Raw genomic sequence first — 22,389 nt, forward strand, 5'->3', positions numbered from 1 at the left:
AGAGAGAGACAGAGAGAGAGACAGAGAGAGAGACAGAGAGACAGACACAGAGAGAGAGACAGAGAGAGAGAGACACAGAGAGAGAGAGCGAGAGAGAGACGGAGACAATATAGAGAAGCAGTGTGTAAGTGTCACTTTGCAGAGGGTCAAACAGTCACAAAATGGAGGCAGTGCTTATTACTTTGAAGTGTAATGTGATGCTGGGACACGCAGGTGAGTGTGGAGCTCTTTAAGCAGCCAGAGAACAGAGTCAGGGAGGAAGTGGGGGAGTAAGTGGGTCTCCAGCGACTCTCTCTCCTGCTCCCCTGGTGACGAGACCCACACCCTGGGAGACGGCAGCTCTGACAGCTCCTCCAAGGCTCCACAAAGCAGTGCTATGAAAGTAAATGTGCTCCCTGTCGGCGCGACTCCAAAGGGAAGGGAACAATAAAGTAGGCTACATCCTCTTTTCAGGCTATTGGTTGATGTTCGGCATAAAATTAGACATAATTAAAATTCCACTTCTTGTTGAAGCGTTACACAGACGGAAAATGAAGTCACAAAAGATGTCTAATTGTGCCAGGAACAGAAGACGATCATCCAATCAGAACGCTTAATGATAAGAAAAGCTTCCCAAAAACAGATAAAAGCACTTCAGGAACTTTGTGAACAACATGCCTGCGGTGTCTCAGGTGAGGCTATTCACAAAGAAATACAGCTCCTAATAAAACGAGTCGCAGGGACGCCCTATTACTTATTTACACTTTGCTGCCACTGCAATACCTTTGTAGTCGCAGTAGGTTCCATAAGCGAACAGGTTGAGGAGCTGGTACATCGGTGCATGAGGGCCATTCTCCATCTGTGGTGGAGAGGGAAGATGAGGGGGAGAGAAGAGACACAAAAGATGAAGTAATGAGAAGAGACTCTCGACATAGAAAACTACACAGCTGCATTTTATCTTTGCACATCACTGAGGAGAGGTCCTGCTGAGAGAGAGAGGAAAAGCGATGGACTGCATGAAGTGTGCTTATAGTCAGACACTTCTTTTGAGAGGGGTTATATTCACACTGACGTCTGTCTGCAGTGATCCTTATCAGACTTCAGATCTCTGCTCAGTATTCAACCGGGGACTCACTTTCATTGTGTTCCCTTTTGGCTGACTGAAATCCATTTAGCAAGACTTTAGACCGTAATGTTTTATATTGATGTATATTCTCTGCTGCAGCTCTTAGAGTGAACACCAGGGGAGTATGTACGTTAAGTTAAGATTACCATATATATAGTATATGTCCAATATATATGGCATTATGATGTGTTGAGTTTAAAGAGCAGAATCTCTGCTGTTGAGTCACAAATATTATATGGATTAAGACACTTTTGTATGCATTTATAACCATACATTTTAAGACTTCATGGCCACTTTGAGTTCTAACCGGTTACCTTGGCGACACACTTCACCTCACATTGACTATATACAGTATTGATTGTCCTTCCTCGTTATCTTCCAACCATTTGGACGCAAACTTGCATTTCCCCATAACGATGTTTTTTAACAACCGGCGTAAACGGACCTTCGCGCGCTATCAAGCAGTGAGCGTGCGATGTCCTGTTCAGATGACGTCAAATCCAACGGGATGCCATAAATAAACTACACAGAATCACACTACACACCTACGCAATGATTACATTCAGGCAGACTGTAGAATACAACCTCTTTGGACAATTTATATACTTATTGAAAACGAGCTACAAAATGTAATACCTTGGAAAATGCCCTTTAATACTTTTTAATACTTTTTAAGACCCCGCGGACACCCTGTGTAAATGTCCAATATATATGGCATTATGATGTGTTGAGTTTAAAGAGTAGAATCTCTGCTGTTGAGTCTCAAAGATTATATGGATTAAGACACTTTTGTATGCATTTATAAGTCTCCCCGAAAAAGGATGACTGTATGAGTTGGGAAAAGCTAAATGGGGGATGTATTTACCTTTAAAACCCCTTGGACTAGATAACTGAAGTAAACAAATAACTTTAAAGGTCATTGAATGTCAGAAAGAAACACATTGAGGCAGTAAAACCTCAGAGGGAAACTGAGCTGTAAAGCTTTGTGTTGAAGGAAAGTCGCTACGCATTCCTCTCGTCTTCTATTTTATCTGCACTAAACCTTGGTGTGGTCCTTAAGTAAATGAAAACAAAAGCAATTTCACCGTTCACTGCATTAAAAGGGGCACAATGTTAAGTAAATATCCCCCCTGGTCTGGATTTCTCTTTATCCTTTTCTTAAAGAATGGAGCAATGACGCTTCTTGTGTGTCAATCATCCACACCAATCAGAAGTGCTGTGCTCCACATGCACCAGTCATTGTTAACCAATCAGAAGTGGCCCATGATAGAAGGTGATAGACAGATTGATCCAATCACCTGCCAAGTATTTTTGAAATACTTCCAATGGAGCTTTCCTAGATGTTTTGGTGAAACAAAGCATCTGAGTCAGGTTAGTAATGCTCCATCACATGTTTCTATGACAGGGTGAATCTTAAACTGAAGCTTGACTTTAAAGCAACCCAACGGAAGTTTCATGTAAGTTTAGTTATTTCACTCGTAGCTCGGGCTGCGGGGGTGCTAGAGACGGGAGCACGTTGATACGACCTTCCTAGCCGGAGATATGGCCGCATTTCACAATAAACTTCCGTTGGGTCGCTTAAAAACAAATATCGCAAATCGAATCGCAATATCTGTCAGAAAAATCGCAATTAGATGATTTCCCCAAATCGTGCAGCCCTAAATGACGCAGAACATCCGTACTGTTGTGTAACAGCAGCGTTTCACTTCTAAAATAAGGTGGAAACTGCGTATTCTCATGAAGGTTTTGCGTACAAAATACATAATAGGTTGATAATGTACCGTTTGAAAGCTGCTTCACGCCAAGGATTTTCTAAATATGGATGTGATAATTGGTGAGTCGTGACCTAGATTACGTCATTAGTGCATTCATATACACACTTCCACATGCATTGATGATTAATGTTGTTCAATGTGGGGAGGAAATACTTCAATCGATGCTGCACTGACCCCTCTTGATACATGTTTGATTAGATACTGCCGATACATTAACACCTGTGAGATTGACTTTCTTGTGTTTGATTGAGATGGATTTTATTTCATGCCAGGTCTGAAAAGGTCTCAGACGACACAAAGGGTGAGGAAGATGTAGTGAGAGTGAGAGAGAGAGAGAGAGAGCGTGATTACCTCTCTGACATTAGGCAGCTCCAGGATGTCAGAGAAGACGTAGAGGCCGGGGGTCTCCAGCAGAGAGCTGACAGCCTGGGCCAGAGCGGGGCCGGACAGAGACAGGAGCTGCTCCACCTCCATCTGAAGACACAGAGAGACAGAGAGACACAGAGGTTAGCAGGTTTGTACAATCAATCAATCCAAATGTATCTAAATCGTAATACTGTATAAACTAGTGCAATATCATTGGTAAAGGTCAAATATGTACAAAAAATCTGAATGAAGTATTATAAAATCTCCTTGTTTGGCACACATCCTTTTAAACAAATAGCCTTTTCACAAAAAATATAAGATTTTTAAAACGCAATTAGCATTTTTCCCCATATCATGCGACCTAGAGCAAGTGACACAAAGGACTGAAGAATAACGCATAATAGCAGCAGAGGTGTGTAGAAAGTGTGGATAAAAGTCGGAGCCAGAGGACACAGAGGTTAGAAGGTTTGTACAATCAATCCAAATCGTAATATAGACTAGTGCAATATCACTGGTATAGGTAAATTATTTAAAAATATCCGATTGAAGTATTGTGGAGCTGCTAAGAAAACCCGCCGACAAACTATTAAACACACATAATGAAATCTCCTTGATTGCTAAATACCTTTTTAAATGATAATGTTTGAAAAGATAATTTCCTTTCATATATATTCAAAAAAAATCGCTATTGCAGTTTCGCTCAAAATAAACGCAATTAGTATTTTTTTCCATATCGTGCAGAACTAGAGAAAGTAACACAAAGTACTGAAGAATAACACATAATAGCAGCAGAGGTGTGTAGAAAGTGTGGATAAAAGTCAAGGTAATAATGTCGTCTGAGGAATGGTTACTAGAGAACACCCATCATAAGCGTTCATGAATACCTAAGAATGGCAAAGCTATATTAATGAACCCTAGGTTTCCACACGATGTCGAAGTCTTTTTAACCAAATGTATGAAAATCGTAATATAGACTAGTGCAATAATATCACTGGTGAAGGTACATTATTTAAATATATCCGAATGACGAGTTGTGGAGCTACTAAGAAATTAAACAGGCATAATAAAATCTCCTTGTTTGGTACAAATCCTTAAAAAAAAAACCTTTTCAATGATAATGTTTCAGATAGATAATTTCCTCTCATATATCAAAACATATCGCAATTGCAGTTTTTGTTCCATATTGTGCAGCCCTAGAGCAAGTAACACAAAGAAACTGAAGAATGTCACATAATAGCAGCAGAGGTGTGTCGAAAGTGTGGATAAAAGTCAAGGTGATAATGTTTCTAACCACTCAGTCGTCTGAGGAATGGTTACTAGAGAACACCTGTCATAAGCGTTCATGAATACCTAAGAATGGCAAAGCTATATTAATGAACCCTAGGTTTCCACGCGATGTAGAAGTCTTTTTATCCTCTCGAAAAACCCAGTCTACCCACTTGTGGCCAGCTGAAAGGACATAGAATTGAGCGAACAAAACTCCTTTTTTCTTTATACGTCTAACAGTCAAGTGCTCTCGACTGAAGCACTTGACCCACAATTACCTGGAGAGCGGCTCAGATAGCAGAGGAGAAGCTGCACTAGGTAGCAACAATGCAGGCAACAATTGTAACGACTGCAAAGCAGGGCATGGATATTCATCAAAAACCATTTCCCTGAATTGAGACACGATGCTAAAGCACTCTCCAGAATAATAACCTAAGCAGTAACAGGAATCTGCCTATGTCTCGAAAAGAAAGCGAACCCCGGAAGAATAAAAAACCAAAAACAGGACCATTCAGTGATTTGGTTCTTTGGCCTGACTCTGGCTCTGTAATCCACACGTTTCAGAGTGAAAAATGATGCAAATACAAAATCACAACAGAGGATGTCAGTCTGTTTCTACTCATGTGTTCCTTTCTTCAAGTTGAAAAGTGCCAAACTGTCAAATGTTTCAATGTGAGGAGCTGTCCTGTTGCTATTTTAAAATATCTTAATCCCAGTGGACACATCTTGGGACACAGAGGAAGTTCAGTCTTACAGATACATGATAAAAGTATTGCAGTTGCATCAGAATGGTTTTATTACCTGAGGCCATCTCTTAAAATTAATGCAGGCGAGTCTGGGTACCAACTGCTGAGCTAAGACTAGTCTGAATGGCTCTTACCGTAGACCAACTGCTGAGCTAAGACTAGTCTGAATGGCTCTTACTGTAGACCAACTGCTGAGCTAATACTAGTCTGAATGGCTCTTACCGTAGACCAACTGCTGAGCTAATACTAGTCTGAATGGCTCTTACCGTAGACCAACTGCTGAGCTAAGACTAGTCTGAATGGCTCTTACTGTAGACCAACTGCTGAGCTAATACTAGTCTGAATGGCTCTTACCGTAGACCAACTGCTGAGCTAATACTAGTCTGAATGGCTCTTACCGTAGACCAACTGCTGAGCTAAGACTAGTCTGAATGGCTCTTACTGTAGACCAACTGCTGAGCTAAGACTAGTCTGACTGGCTCTTACCGTAGACCAACTGCTGAGCTAAGACTAGTCTGACTGGCTCTTACCGTAGACCAACTGCTGAGCTAAGACTAGTCTGACTGGCTCTTACCGTAGACCAACTGCTGAGCTAAGACTAGTCTGAATGGCTCTTACCGTAGACCAACTGCTGAGCTAAGACTAGTCTGACTGGCTCTTACCGTAGACCAACTGCTGAGCTAAGACTAGTCTGACTGGCTCTTACCGTAGACCAACTGCTGAGCTAAGACTAGTCTGACTGGCTCTTACCGTAGACCAACTGCTGAGCTAAGACTAGTCTGAATGGCTCTTACCGTAGACCAACTGCTGAGCTAAGACTAGTCTGAATGGCTCTTACTGTAGACCAACTGCTGAGCTAAGACTAGTCTGACTGGCTCTTACCGTAGACCAACTGCTGAGCTAAGACTAGTCTGACTGGCTCTTACCGTAGACCAACTGCTGAGCTAAGACTAGTCTGACTGGCACTTACCGTAGACCAACTGCTGAGCTAAGACTAGTCTGAATGGCTCTTACTGTAGACCAACTGCTGAGCTAAGACTAGTCTGACTGGCTCTTACCGTAGACCAACTGCTGAGCTAAGACTAGTCTGAATGGCTCTTACGGGCCGTCTCCACAGCAGCGTTAAAAAAATCTTGGAGGTGGGCGTATCTGAAGCTTGAGGATTTTTTGCGAGCAACCAATCACATGAATCTCCCGCCCGCGACATACGAAGCAAAAAAGCCCGAAGTAAACTGGATATAAACTCCCCAAAACAGGCGAAAACCTACCACTGTCTCTGCCACCTCCCTCCATGCCTGGCTCCTCCGGTTTATATCCCGGTAGGTCTGGTCATAAAGCACCGGGTGATTGATTCGCTACCGCTAATTTCTCCTCCATTTTTTGGAATATGAGGAAATGACCTGCGGTATTTCTCTCCCAGCATACACGCCGTTTGATTGGCTAGAGCTTGAACTGTCAGATTTGCGTACACGGGATTTGATTGGCTGACGCTTCCACCTCAGCCTCAAAAGTTGAACATTGTTCAACTTTGAATCCTCAAAATCCTGAAAATCTCCGCTCGCCTGCCCACAAAGCATTTCGGCGAAAAGTGAGGGAAAGTGACGTCACCCCATTCAAAGTGAATGGGCAGAAGCGTTTCAAGATTTTTTAACGCTGCTGTGGAGACGGCCCGTTACTGTAGACCAACTGCTGAGCTAAGACTAGTCTGACTGGCTCTTACCGTAGACCAACTGCTGAGCTAAGACTAGTCTGAATGGCTCTTACCGTAGACCAACTGCTGAGCTAAGACTAGTCTGACTGGCTCTTACCGTAGACCAACTGCTGAGCTAAGACTAGTCTGACTGGCTCTTACCGTAGACTGTATATTCTTACCCCTGGGATTCCACCGGGCGTGTTACGGCCGCGTTACGGCCGCGTTACGGCTGCGCCGCGGCGCTCACGGCCACTCTAGTCAATGGGTGCTATTCCACCACACGCGGCGTGTTACGGCTCAGAAGCGTCCCAGAAGCGTCTTGGCGCAGGGCTCCTCTAAAATTAGGATGAATCCTATTTTTGGCGCGGCGCAGCCGTAACGTATGGTCGGGCAGGCAGGAAGTGGAACGTTCAGAGCATATATAGCATATATATATATATATATACACACACAAACTAATTTTGCAGACCCTATCCCTCCGTAGTCTTTCAAGTAGGAGGAGAAATGCCAGCGTTCTCCTCCGGTTTACAGGCACTGTGTAAATTATATATATAGGAATAATTATGATGATGAATGCATTTTTTTACCACTAAAATACAGCAACACATCTTTGATTCATGTCGTTTATAACTGGAATATTACAGTTATTATTAACTTTGTCTGTACAAAGTAGCCTGTCCAGGAAATATGCCCAAATCAACAAAAACTGAGAGCCGGCAGGCAAGACGCTCCGCTTCTGAAATGCTTCTGAAACGCGCCTGGTAGGGTATGACGCCGGACCAAAAACGCAGCCGTAAAGCGGCGCAGACGGACCCGGTGGAATCTAGGGGTAACGCTCTTTCTCATCCCAGTTGGTGCTGAGGGTGTTTTGTAGTATCCTTAATTTGATACATTCAGATGCACACACATGCACATCTTGTGAGGTGTAAAGAGCTGGAGCCGAACAGATGAGCGGGCATGTGTTGCAGCCAAACAAATTCACCTAGACCCTTTCTGAAACAGTACTGCTTTTGATTTCATGCATTTTTAAAAGTCAAATGAGGCTGGATTGGATCCATCCGTGTATTTCTATTGAATTTAAAAGGAGGACAGACCTGGCTGAGCGAGAGATTGCTGGAAAAAAAACAAAGTGGCCCTGCTCAATATGCACAATGCAGCTTTCAAGATAAACAGTACCACAGTACCACTCCAACAACAATTGGAAAAATAATAACAACACTACTAAAATAATACTGCAAATAACTAAGAATAACTCAAAGCATTCCATAGAGGAACAGGAACGCATACCCACTCATTGTGATCAACTATTTGTCATGCGGTAACGACCTTAGATAATGACAACATTGTTGTTGCTGTACCATTACCACAATTCTTTTAGCCAATTATTGTCAACAATGTTTAATTGTGTACCACGACAACAAATTGTATAAAGGCTTCTCCTGTACCTTCTCTTATATTTTGCATGTTTCAACTGGCACTACAAACCCCATGCAAAACATTCGGTTTCCTATGTACATTGACTTGTTTTTTATGCTGCTGCAACGCAAAAAATCCCAAATTGGGATCAATAAAGTACCTATCTATCTATCTATCTATCTATCCATCCATCCATCTATCCATCTATCTATCCATCTATCTATCTATCTATCAATCCATCTATCTGTCTATCTATCTATCCATCTATCCATCTATCTATCTATCTATCAATCCATCTATCTGTCTATCTATCTCTATCCATCTATCTATCTATCTATCTATCTATCTATCTATCAATCCATCTATCTATTCTATCAATCCATCTATCTGTCTATCTATCTGTCCATCTACTATCTATCCATCTATCTATCTATCTATCTATCTATCTATCAATCCATCTATCTATCTATCCATCTATCTGTCTATCTATATCCATCTATCTATCTATATCTATCTATCTATCCATCTATCAACCTAGCGATCTATCAATCCATCTATCTGTCTATATCTGTCCATCATCTATCTATCTATATCTATCTATCAATCCATCTATCTATCTATCAATCCATCTATCTGTCTATCTATCTGCCATCTATCTATCTATCCATCTATCCATCTATCTATGCTATCGATCAATCTATCTATCTATCCTATCAATCCATCTATCTGTCTATCTATCTATCCATCTATCTATCTATCTATCCATCTATCTATCTATCTATCTATCTATCTATCAATCCATCTATCTATCTATCAATCCATCTATCTGTCTATCTATCTGTCCATCTATCTATCTATCCATCTATCCATCTATCTATCTATCTATCAATCTATCTATCTATCTATCAATCCATCTATCTGTCTATCTATCTGTCCATCTATCTATCTATCTATCTATCTATCTAGGGTTTAGCTTTATTGTTATTTGTACTGTTGATACTGTTCATAACAGAATGATACGTTTCACTGCTACTAGAAGTAAAACGATAAAATAAATGGTATTTAGAAGCTGAAAGTGTCCCTTGTTGTCCAGTAAAAACTCACTAAAGCAGCTCTCACTTCAGCAGACTCTCAGCTCTAATAAGAAGTGGTTCATCAATCTTTTCCATTATCCTCTTATACCAAAACGGATCTTAAATGGGTCTGAAGATAACTGCAAACCACTGGAGAATAGAGATTTTAATGAAATGAAGTGCAACTTGGTGAATCCTTCCGATGCTGAATTTAGCAGTGTCTCAACAGATTTGCAGACAGATATTGGAAGTTTTTATGATGAGCAAGTAAACTTAGTATTAACTGATCGTACCGTTTTAACTGAAATTATCTCTATAAAACCAAGAGGGGAAATTCAACCGGTTAACAACCACAAACAGTGTGAGCTCTGCTGTGGATCAATCATAACAAACTCATGCTATACGGCCTAAAAACACTGTTAAAAGTCTAAGGAAGATAATGCACAACAGATATAGGATATGTCCGGTGGATGTAATGATGCAGACATAAAAACATGAATATTTCATAATATATGAAGTAAACTCCAAATAGCTTCAATGATGAGTTGAAGCAAGCTGATAGAGAATATTATGTACATGACACCGTGGAATGTTAAAGGAATATAAAGAAAAACAAAAGGGTAAAACTGTATATCAATGAAGGCACTGGTATTAAGATTACCAATAAAGTAAAAGCACTGTTACTTTTAAGATTATAAAGTTAGAAATGGGAGCAAAGTTAAGCGCCTGAAAAATGGTGTGTGAAAGTCACTGTCAAAATTAACCCACTTATCATTTCAGCACTACCCTAATGGATATTTAACAATAAGATACACATACTTGACTGACTGAAGGTTTCTGTCAAAGGCTCGGAAAATGTAAACGTGCAAATGTGGCTGGAACAAAAAAATACACCAAAAACACAACAGATACAAACATTTACACAAACATCCTTGCAGTGTGACTTTAACACTACTTTGAAGACTGTGATGGTACTACATTAGGGCTGCACGATATATGGTGTCGTGACGATAATCGCGATATTCACATCGCAGGACGTGCGATTTAAGTAGGTAAAATTAACTCAAACACGTCATGTTACAATTCTTTTGCTGCTTGCTACAAAAGGAAAACTTGCGCGGCTCTCATGTCAGGGGTACTTGAGTGAGTGACATGCAGGCTCTGCATGCACAGCAAACCACCAATCACAATCAAATCTCCAAAGCAAACGGACCCCGTGGTTAAAGGTAAAAACACTGAATAAAGTAGTTTCATGTGTTTCTCCAGGGCAGTTCGGCGCTGCTAACCGAGCTAGCTCAGCTTGTTGCTCTGATAACTTAAGATCCAGACGTCCGTGACTAAAATCCTTCATCCGGTTCAATATAGTTAGAAAAATACCAATTGTATAGCATTAAAGTTCAAGAAAGGATGGTTTGCGGACAAAAAAAACGGTCTTTTCTTCAATTCCTGTATGTTTTCATATCGCAATATATATCGCAGGGGAAATAAATCGCAATGTCAGTTTTTTCCAATATCGTGCAGCCCTATACTACATTACATGTTACTTGTTAGACGCTTTTATCCAAAGCGACTTACATACTCAATACTGTGGACAATCCCCACAGGAGCAATTTGGGATGAAGTGTCTTGCCCAGGGACACAACGACATGCTGACTGCAGTGGGGTTTGAACCATTGAATTCATGGTTGCCAAACATTACAATATGGTTCCAGCTGAGATTAAAGATTTGTTGAAAAGTTGGATATTAAGCAACCAGTCATGTCAACATTAATTTGACCGTGATTGAGGCTTTAAATTGATTGAAATGAATTGTAATGTTATAGATGTACTGGAGTGATGTGGTGGTATTTATATGGTGATGTGTGCTTATAGATGCCATATAGACTATATCATGTTAATGTTATTAGTGATTATGGGTGGTTGACGTGAGGATAGGACAAGAAAGTACAGGGAGAGGTTGAATGAAGATCCAAGGAGGAGAGAGGATCTCTTGAGAGAGAGCCGCAGAAAGTAAATTTAACATGCCACCAAGAATGATTAAACGACTAAAATGTTTCATTACATGGGCAGAAATGCTTAAGGTTTTGTCCTTTTTTCTGCAGATATCAGGAGAAAAGAGTGAATGGACAAATTGTTAGCCTCAGTGTGAAGTCTGTGTCAGCAGCAACAAAAAAGCGGCTTCAAGAAAAATGGAAGAACTCAAAAAGGAGATGTAGGGCAAGGGACAGGGCCAATAAGGCTATACTTGAACTAACTCCACAGTCACCTCAGGCTGATGATCAACCTTCTGACCATGAAGAGGTCAATGAAGTCCTAGTACCTGTTTTATGCAGCACACCAACACATTCCCCCAATGAGATGGCTCCAATCAAACCCAAGGGATTAAAAGAAAATCCACTGTCAAAAAGCTGCTATTGATTTAAAATAAGAAATTACTTAAACAAGTTAAAACAGTAAAAAGAAAAGCTGAGAGGTTTAGAAGGCAGAACCAACGCCTCATACAGACACGGAACGTTTGGGGGAAAAGTTCCTCAATAACAAAACAGTCCAAACAAGGATACATTGCTGGACAAAGAAAAACACAAGGGGAGTCCTTCTTGACTAGAGATGAGAACAGCAGACTTCTCCTTGGGAAAAAATGCAGAGGAGAGTACTAGCAACATCTTTAGTTGATTTGCACAAAGAGTACAACCAGACATGTGAAGCACATCATGCAATATCATATAGACAGTTTGTACGATATAAGCCATTCTTTGTCACAGAAGCCTGATCAAATGATCGTAATACATGTGCCTGCTACCAGCATGAAAACATGCGGCTCCGAATTGACAGCTTGTCACAGTGGGGTATACTCTCCTCAAAATCTCCTCTCAAGTATTACTTGTAATACTGAAGACTTACATTGTATGAATCGAACATGCACAAAGTGCTGCTATGATGAAATCAAGCTTGCGGCTTATAACCCAGACGAGCGAGCCAGATGGGAACACTGGACGAAGGAAGACGTGGTGGTTCGGAACAAAACATATAAAAACTGGGTAAAGAAAACAGAAAATGGTACAGTGGCAAAACTTGTTGAGGAATTCAACAGAGAGTTGGACGCCATTGCCATCCATCATTTCAACTGGCTTCACCAGGCCCAGAAATTCAGGCAACTGAAAGACAACCTGAGAGAGAACTAAATAGTTCTACATGTTGACTTCTCTGAAAATTATGCCTGTAAATTGAACACAGAGATTCAATCATCTCATTTTGGAGGAAATCGACAACAGGCATCCATCCACACAGTAGTGGCTTACAAATCAACAGGTTCACAATTGTATGCCACAATCTCTGACTCTCTCAGCCATAATGAACGGGCTGCGTGGGCCCATATCAAACCTGTAATACAGGAAATGATGTAAAACTCGGTCCAAAAGATTGGCACGCTCCATGTGTTAAGTGACGGTCCAGTCACACAGTATCGAAATAGGGCAAACTGTTTCCTCCTCAGCAGTGTACCCTATACTTGGGGGCTCAAGCAAATCACTTGGAATTACTCAGAGAGAGCCCACGGTAAGGGTGCACCTGATGGAGTTGGTGGAGCTGTGAAACGGATGGTGGACAACCATGTCCATGGGGGGAAAGACTTACAAAATCCGAAGGACTTGTATGCATTTCTGATCAACAGAGAAGTCGAGAACATCCGATTCAAATGGATTGATGAAAGTGACATTAATGTCTTCAATGAAATGTTGCCACCATCAGTTCCAAAAGTCCCCGGGCTTCTTAAAACACACCAGATACTTTCTTTCTGTCCAGGAGAGATTTACTACAGGGATCTGAGCTGCTTCTGCCAATACCCAGAGATGTGTGAATGCTTCAAACCAACTAAGATGAGGATGGACGATTCTTCGAATGCAAATTCTGATCACCTGCAGCCAGACAGCATCCAGGAGACCTATGCTGAGAGTCCCAGTACTGATGTGGAGAAGAATGAAGAGTACACTGTGGGAAAGTTTGTCATAGTTAGCTATGAAAACAAACTATTTATTGGTCAAATCACCAAGCTACTTCTTGACAACATTGAAATCAACTGTATGGTTCAGCATGGAAAGAGAAATGTATTCAAGTGCCAGACTGCATTTTCTACCACAGAGAACAAATCGCCAGTGTCATCTCCGAGCCAGAGCCCAACCAGCGTGCTGCACAGCTCACCAAATATGACTGGTTACTATTCAATGAGATCTGAAAGAATGTAGAAACATGATGCGAGTCCCAAGCACAGGGTTCTTACACCTTTTCCAAAGTCAAATTCAAGCACTTTTCAAGCATTTTCAAGGTGCATTTTCAAGCTTTTCAAGCATCTTACAGCTGTTGTAAATTACATATTTATATACACATACTCAAATGATTATTTCCCTACCTCACATTAAATCAGATGTTCTTTATGCTATAAGTTTAATATTTCAAAATGTGTGACCCATCTGTACGTAGACTGGGCATCCCATATAACCTGGCTGAGCCAATATAAAACAATCAGCCAAATAACTTTTCAATATAGTATTGATTACTATTTTTTGAGGTACTTTTAGGTTGGCAGTCAGAGGTAAATGGCAGTCAGAGGTAAATGTTGTACTGACTCCACTACATGTATTTAATACCTTTAGTTACTTTACAGATCTGGATGAATGATGTGAAATATAATCAAGTGTTAAATCAGACTTTAGTTCCACCTGGAGTAAATTCACAAGCTACCCTGCAGTATACAAAGTCATTCAAACTAGCTGCACCTTTACCAGCTTTGATAACACTTTAATGATCAATCATTATAAAACATATCATATACAATTATTAGGGATGCTCCGATCGCCAATTTTGGGGCCGATCGCCGGAATCAGCTTGTTCCAGAGGTAGATAAAATAGCTAAGTGTGTTAGGTCTAACTCTTAATGTGTGTTCTGCTCCGCTCACCGGTCCGTCACAGCGGGTGGAGCTGCAGGATTTCTGCTTCACACACACGTTGCATACCGCTATTTTATTGTCATTTTCGGACACTTAAAATACTGCCAGACTAGTGAAGCCATTTTGGCGAGCTTGTTTTGCCGCGCACAGAGAAAAGTGTCATGTATTTTACATGCAACGATAGCCTAATCTAAAATGCTCTACTACCGCGTACCTTTCGTGTGGTGTGTGGCTCGTCAGCGCAGACTCTCGCATCGTTATTGTTGCACACTTTGCAGGAGGCTACTCTTGGGCTTCGCTTGACCCTCGTCTTAGCCATGGCTTGTATTTGTCTTCTGCTAGCCAACGCTCGTTGACACGGCAACCTCCTGGCATACTGTCATCTATCACTCTCATCAGAATGCCCAGGTCACCCACGTAACAAAAAACACTTGCCGGTCACGCGCATTGCGCGGGAAGGCCGGAGCGGAGCTGTTTTATGTAAAAGCGAAGCAATTAAGCGCGCTCCGACTTCTTTATTTTCTTTTAATCTAAAAAGCGAAGTAAAGCATTTACAATTTCAAGCACTTTATCCCAAATTCAAGCACCATTCCCAAAATTCAAGCACTTTTCAAACCTTGAAAACACCTCGTACAATTTCAAGCATTTCCAAGGATTTCCAGCACCCGTACGCACCCTGCAAGCACCAAAATCTACAGTATGAGCTAGTGGACATTGTTTCACCACTCGAGTCAAACTACAGATGTGACTGAATTTTACTTAACAATGAATGTGTTTATCTTTACTGAATGTTTTTATTAATGAGTTTTATCAATTGTTCAATGAATTTGACTGAAAAATGAAATTGGTTATCTCTACTGAATGTTACATGAATGAACATTAATGAGTTTTATGGATGAATTGTTTAATGAATTGTTTTGAATATGTTTCAAGCTATCCATTGTTATTCACATTTCCGTTTATGTTCATGTTATGATGTGACATGATGTTATGATGGCTGTTTGCCAATCATTTTTTTTAAATAGCACTGTTGGTTCTGATGTTCAGAATATAACATTAGAGATACTGTAGGGCTGCTCGATTATGGCAAAAATCATAATCTCGATTATTTTGGTCAATAATTGATATCACGATTATTAAAAACGATTATCCATTTACTTTGAAAACATCAATTTATTGGAGAAAAAAATTGTGAACAGTATGTTTTTAACAGTTGATTACCCTGAACTTTAAGTATAATTTAACTGAAAAACCAATAATTGAGCAGCCCTACTTAGAGAGTAGAGATGAAATAATAAAGGTTTTGTACAAAACTTGGCATATTTTGTAATGGTGTCCATCGGTGTGACAGAATGTCCTGTGGTGCGACAAAAAGAAAAGTAAAGAAAATAGGCATTTTGGTTCTCAAATGCCTGAGAAAAGTGTTGAATAGAAGAAGAGTAATAGCATCACTATGCATATGTAATAGGGATGGGAATTTGAAAGCAAATGTATATTCGACCCCCCAAAAAACGGTTAACCGATTAACCGAAATGTACATATATTATAAAAAAAAATAATAAATGTGGAAAAAATGTTTACAAAAAAAATAATAATAATAATTTCAAATAAGTATAGAAACCAAGTCGAATTCGTCAAATGTATTGAACTGGTGATCACAGTTTGAACAGTTGACAGCTATAGGCCTACAGCTTTCATGCTTAAAACATAACTTGTTTTTTTAATTAAAGAGGGATCATACACAAACAACATAACGGGTTAGGGTAACGTAACCCTATTACAACAGAGATCAACAACCTATAACAGGGCCTATGCACAGAATGCAGCTATTCAATACTCATTCTTGTTTAAGAATATGAGCATGTCTACTCAGGGGAGAGGCGGGTGCGGAGGCGATTCATAATCAGGCCAGCTGTAGAGAAGACCCTCTCAGCTGGAATTTGGGCATAAGATGAGGTTTGAGTCTGTGTGATCTGCGTGTAGGGAGGGGCAGCAGCCATATCATTAGCTAGAACTAGCTAGATCTGATGGATTTGGACATAAACGCGAGTGAAGTATAACCGGACGCGAGAGAGAGAGATCAGCACCTGCAGCTCTGCCCGCTGTGAGGGACCGGTGAGCGGAGTAAAACACACCTTTAGACCTAACACATTAAGCTATGGCACTGTCGTATACATTGAATTATTCCATTTGATAATATGTAATCAACTTAGGCACCCCTCCCAAAAAATGTTTTATTAAAGAATATTCATAACTCATATTCTCATGTTCGAATACCTGAATAATTTCGAATATTCGATTAATCGTTCCCATCCCTAATATGTAAAGATAGTTTTTAGTTCAATCAGGTTTCATACTTATTATAATGAAAATAACCCAAACTTTTATGAAAAGTCCCTATGTGTAGATCATTTAGTAGTTCAATAACATGATTGTAAATTTAAATTGATTACTATTGTTGTAGGGAAATATTTAAAACAACTTGATAATGGTTGAGCATATATTTCTACTCTGTCTGACAATCTCTGAATTAAATATTATCATTAAACATAATGTCACACCAGGAGACAATTATTAGGACTTCCGCACAGAAAAGTTCATATTACATCACATAATTAAGGAAATAGATTGGGTCTCACAAAGTTTTGAGTTATTCACGTATTAAGTAATACAGTGATATGTAATTTGAGTAACATTTCAGAAAGAAATATAATTTTACTTTTGCTTTCAGTCCACGTCAACTACCAGCCCAGGGAGTGCAGATAAAAGGAAAAAGTCTCAAATAAGAAGACAGAGACTTGAGTTATTAGAAAAATACATTGATAGATATCCACTCTTTACGGTTCCAATAACTGTCTTACATTTTGAAATAATCAAAACATTAAGTCGCTTTGATGTTGTGATCAAGGAATTAAGTAATGTCCCTTAGCTAGACAAGTCAACGTATATACTGCAATACATCTGTAAATAACTGTGCAATACACTTCCACTTTCAATACTATCACCTGGCTGTACTCTCACAATTGTAAGTGGTACTGGATGTGTATTTTGTGAATTGTAAACTGTGTAATTTCTACTTTTACCTTTAATTATTACCTATTTTATTAGATTGTTAATGTTTGCACCACCAGACACCAAAGCAAATTCCTGTGTAAACGTACCTGGCAATAAACTTGATTCTGAATATTTGATGCATGCTTCATAATTAATATTAACAATGTAAATGTCCCCTCTGTAGGACGAATACATGTATTCTGATTCTGAAGTGATACAAGTATTTGAACTCCCTGGTTGTCCCTATATAAACGCTAACGTTAGCTGCACCGCTAAATCACCTTGCATGTCACCAGACATTAATGCAAATGACAGATGAAGTGCTCAACATAACAAACATATATTTCGCTTCACGTAGGAATATGTTTTTTATAGTAAGAGTTCTCTCTAAAATGCGTGTTAGCTGCATCGAGCTCAGTGTGTCATGCTAGCTCTGCTGCTAACGGCTAACCAACCGCCAGGCTTCACTTATCCGCTGACACTAGGCCTCAGTTCATTTTAATCCGTTCTAGTGGTTTAAATCACACCATTTATCCAGCTAAATAATAGGAAAAAAAAATACACACGTATATGCATCTGTGAAAATGATCAAATAAGGCTGTATGTCTTCAAATGTACCTTATTGTGTTGGTTTATGGCAGACAGGCTCCCCTCTCGTTGTTCAGTTCCGCTGTCAGCGCACGTACGACAACAAAGCAACGTAATCGCTGATTGGACAGTAAGGTGAAAGGGGCGGGATAAGTGCAGCTGTCAATCATGCATCTGAATCAGTGGATCAGAGAGCACATCGACATCTAGCGGTGATCCGATTTAAACCTCCTTCAACAGAGAGGATCAATATGTTGTTCACAAAATAAGTCCCAAGATAAATCAGATCGGGCACAAAACGGTTAAAGGTAGAGGATATGTCTCTTGTTATTGTCTTTTCTGGTTAAGAACCCTGCAATCCTTTATATGTACATAGACTGCGCCCAAAACTAGACCTATGATATCTAAAAATTCCAGAATATTTGTTGTAAATTGTCTAAAAGCTTTAAATCTGGTATGGATATCCCTTGGGCAATTATCTAACAGTAAACCTTTAACATTTGTAGATTAAAAATGAATGTTTAACCAATAGTCAAAGTCTGGATTTTATAAAAAAATAAGAAAACAATAACATTTCGTTTACTAAATCTCTTCAATATGATTTATTTTACACATATGTGTGCATCTCTTGCGATATTCAACTTGTTAAAAGTTCAAAGACACCACATACTTGTTTGTGCCCCCTGTTCTATCTGTAATACAGCCATTTTCCATGGGCTTAGGGCAAGTGGGATATCTAATATCTAATTCTTATGAAATATAATGAAATATAAAGGAAAACAGTAGTACCATACCCATAAAGACTAAATATACTGCTTTAGAGAAACCCACTTGTCAGCCAAATGGTTTGACCGATGGTGAATATTAAAACTCAATTCAATATTTCAGTTGCATCCAAGAGGGCAAAATAAATTAAATCTCGCACAACTCATGTCCGTACTTGGAAGAAGGAGAAGACTGCAATGTTAAGATGTCACATGTTCAGTATAGTCGGAGGGTGCATTCACATACATGATAATACTTCAACTGGATAATTTGTCAGCAGGATGTGTGGAAGTGTGGATTTCAGAGACATAAAAAAGTTAGGTTAAAGAACATTTTACTTACAAACACTTGGTCTTTAAAGTCGTGCAGTGAAGCAACAAGATCCATTGTAAAGGGAAAACTTAACTAACCTTAACAATTCTGAAAATAATGGGGCTCTGTTTTGAAAAGTGAATTTGCTTAAATCTCCCCCTGAAGTTGAAGAGCACAGACAGACTCTAATAACCATGCCCAAACTTTAGCATTCGTGGCATTCAACTTTGCATGTGAAGACCTTTTTCTAATGTCAGACCTGGAATACCTGACATTCAAATAAAAGTCCTTTGGTAGAAAAACATAAAACCACATTCAACAAAAGGCTCATTAATTGTAAATGGACAGTCAAAACAATATGTTATCTTATGTTACTGTCAATCAAAGTCCTATGTTTGATACATACTGATTTCATTTTCTTAAAACATACACAGAGTTTCAGCAACTTCTACTTGAATGAAAATACACCATTTTCTGTTTATACATTGTATATTACAAAATATATTTGGTGTGTGTTTAATTATCTGTAATCCCAAACATGTAACAATTACTCTGTAGATTTTTCGCTCACAACTGTGTACTTTCCAGACGTTCCAGTTGTTAGAGGATTCAATCAAGCTGAATCACATCCATCTGGCAGATGCGTTTATAAATGTGATCTCAAGGGAACATCAGACGGTGTCTCTGTGTGTCTGTCTGCGGTGGTTCGGTCCTCTCCATGCTCCTCTCCTGACTGCTGGTGATTTGACTCTGAGCTGCTGTGATCCCAGTATCTGTGACAGAGTGAGAGAGGAGAGGAAACAGGCATAGATAAGGTGAGCTATAAATAACATCTGTGAACGTTTCTGACAGATGTGGAAAAGTGCCTCAACTCACCAGCCTTTGATTAATTGAAGACATTTTTTTTTAACTCTGATTTATCGGAGGTTTTGATACAAGAATTTGTCATTTTTGTGTCTCTTTTGAATATCAATGTTACCTTTGTTTTGATGCTGATAATGTTGTGTTATTTATATTTCAATATCATTAGGTAAAACAGGCTAATACTACTTTGTTTCGCTGGGCTGTTCATAATCAAAGACTAAATGCACGCAGGACAGCATCTTCAATAATAAACTTGAACAAATCAATTAGATACAAAATGTAATGTTAAAATTAGATGATACTTGTGTTGCAATGTTGTCCTTCTCTATGTGAGGTAGGCTAATCCAGAAGTGGTAATCAAATCCACCAACTGTCTTGGCTTCTTTCTCTAGATCGTCCTAAGGTAAAAGACACACAAAAAACCCAACATTTTTGTACGTAATTTATATAATGTATTCCCTGAATCCTTAAGAAAGGAACCACACAAAATGTCCTTATTTTCTGAAAAATGTGCTCACTCTGTGTCTTAAACTCAAATTAAAATGCTCAAAACTTTCTGTTATTTAACTTTTCTGTTACTGTCATTTTACTGTCAAGGATCCTGGTTCTTACACTGAACACAACCCACATCTGTCAAACTTTAAATATGTATTTTTTAACGTCTAAATATAAGCATTTGCCAACCATAATGCCATTTTTACAGCAGACATTTAACTTGTTATTGTAAGAAAAGCACAGGTGTTTGCTAATACAATTTTAATAATGACTCAAACACAAACACCAGCACTGTATCACACTGCTGCTCTATCACGGCCCCCGGCTGGTCCTCCTGTTTTTATCCAAAGCTTTTGTGTCTGAATTAGATTTTTTTATGTTTTACATGTCCCATTTGTCCACCGCACAAACGAAACTCCCCACGGAAAATAAAGCAATTTGCATTTGAATTGCATGACTTGGTTTTATTAAAGTGTGCCCGTAAGTCATCGCAGTTTGACAGCGAGCCAACATGCAAAATAACAAGACCCTGAAACTGAACCTGAAGCAGCTGGAATGAAGTTTGACATAATCAGTGTTATTATCCACACCTGTGCTTTTTTTACTGACAGGTAGAAATATCTGCTGTGAAAAAAAGCCTGCTGTTTTAGAGCACTGAACTCAAGGTATGTAGGTATTAAATACATGTTTTATTTATTGGTTTTATGAGCTTTTTTTGTTATATAAGCATCTATGTTGCATGCTTTTAATGATTGTATTAACTTATTATTTTAAATATGTTTTTAGGGGTGACTTTACTTATAACATCTGTCCAGGGACAACAGATGACAAATACACTGTTGGCTAACTCATGGCGTCTTTACAGAAATGTTTATTAATGCGCACTGTACATGTGAAATAAACTCATATAAAAAAAGTTAAACTATATATTTAACCGTAATGTCAAATAGGAAGTCAGATTGAGATAAAACCTCAGCCATTTGACCCCAAAAAAAAGGGTTGAATAGCAGCATATTATAACAGTTGCTAGCACTACCCTAGCATGCAACAGCACAAATATGGACAACAAAAACAAATTATGTAATTCAGTACATCAACAACGTTGCTTCATCATGTGCATTAGTTGCAAAAGGTATATTTTATTTACACTGTGTGTATACTGTATATGGTCTGTACACACACATACACACACACACACACACACACACACACACACACACACACACACACACACACACACACACACACACACACACACACACAGCATTTCAGGTGAAATCCCCTGGTCAGATGGACCATGGGTGAGCATAATTAGTATTTACAGGGATGATGGACTCTATCAAACCCTGGAACCCCCCCCTCCAAAAAAAAATAGACTCTAGTGTTTTGGTTTTGCATAGTAGGAAACAAGCACAAGTGTAGCTACAGATATACACATGGTGATGGCTGAATGGATTTAATTTGCTTTAGTTTAAGGGTCCTGGTATTTTGAATGCTTGCTCTGTGCAGCTGCTAAACTACTACTTACTAAAGAGTAAAGAGAAAATGACCTTGCCTTACACACACACACACACACACACACACACACACACACACACACACACACACACACACACACACACACACACACACACACACACACACACACACACACACACACACACACACAGTGGACAGTAACAGACCCAATTAAGGGGAATGAGGAACACCTGTGCTGGCCAGCAGGGCTCCGCAGATGAAGTATTCATTCCTGTCCAGTTTGATGATAAAGTGAGGTGTGTGCATTTCAGAGCCACACACACACACACACACACACACACACACACACACACACACACACACACACACACACACACGCAGTATGATAAGATGGCCGCTCATCCCTGCACAGCTCAAGCTTTATTCCACTGAAGACCCTGATCCCTGAT

At 39.5% G+C, this 22,389-nt stretch overlaps 1 protein-coding gene across 1 annotated transcript; it reads right to left on the minus strand.

Annotated features, from left to right (window-relative positions):
• Positions 1-762: 762 nt before the first annotated feature.
• On the minus strand, positions 763-18,168 carry cops7a (COP9 constitutive photomorphogenic homolog subunit 7A; the record flags this gene model as incomplete). Its single annotated transcript, XM_034145759.1, is given in 3 exon segments — positions 763-838; positions 3,232-3,354; positions 18,056-18,168. Coding segments are annotated over 2 exon segments (199 nt in total), but the record flags the coding sequence as incomplete, so codon positions are not given.
• Between the last annotated feature and the right edge of the window lie 4,221 nt (positions 18,169-22,389).

The sequence above is a fragment of the Trematomus bernacchii genome, unplaced genomic scaffold (assembly GCF_902827165.1).
Source record: "Trematomus bernacchii unplaced genomic scaffold, fTreBer1.1, whole genome shotgun sequence".
In the NCBI taxonomy this organism is placed as follows: domain Eukaryota; kingdom Metazoa; phylum Chordata; class Actinopteri; order Perciformes; family Nototheniidae; genus Trematomus; species Trematomus bernacchii.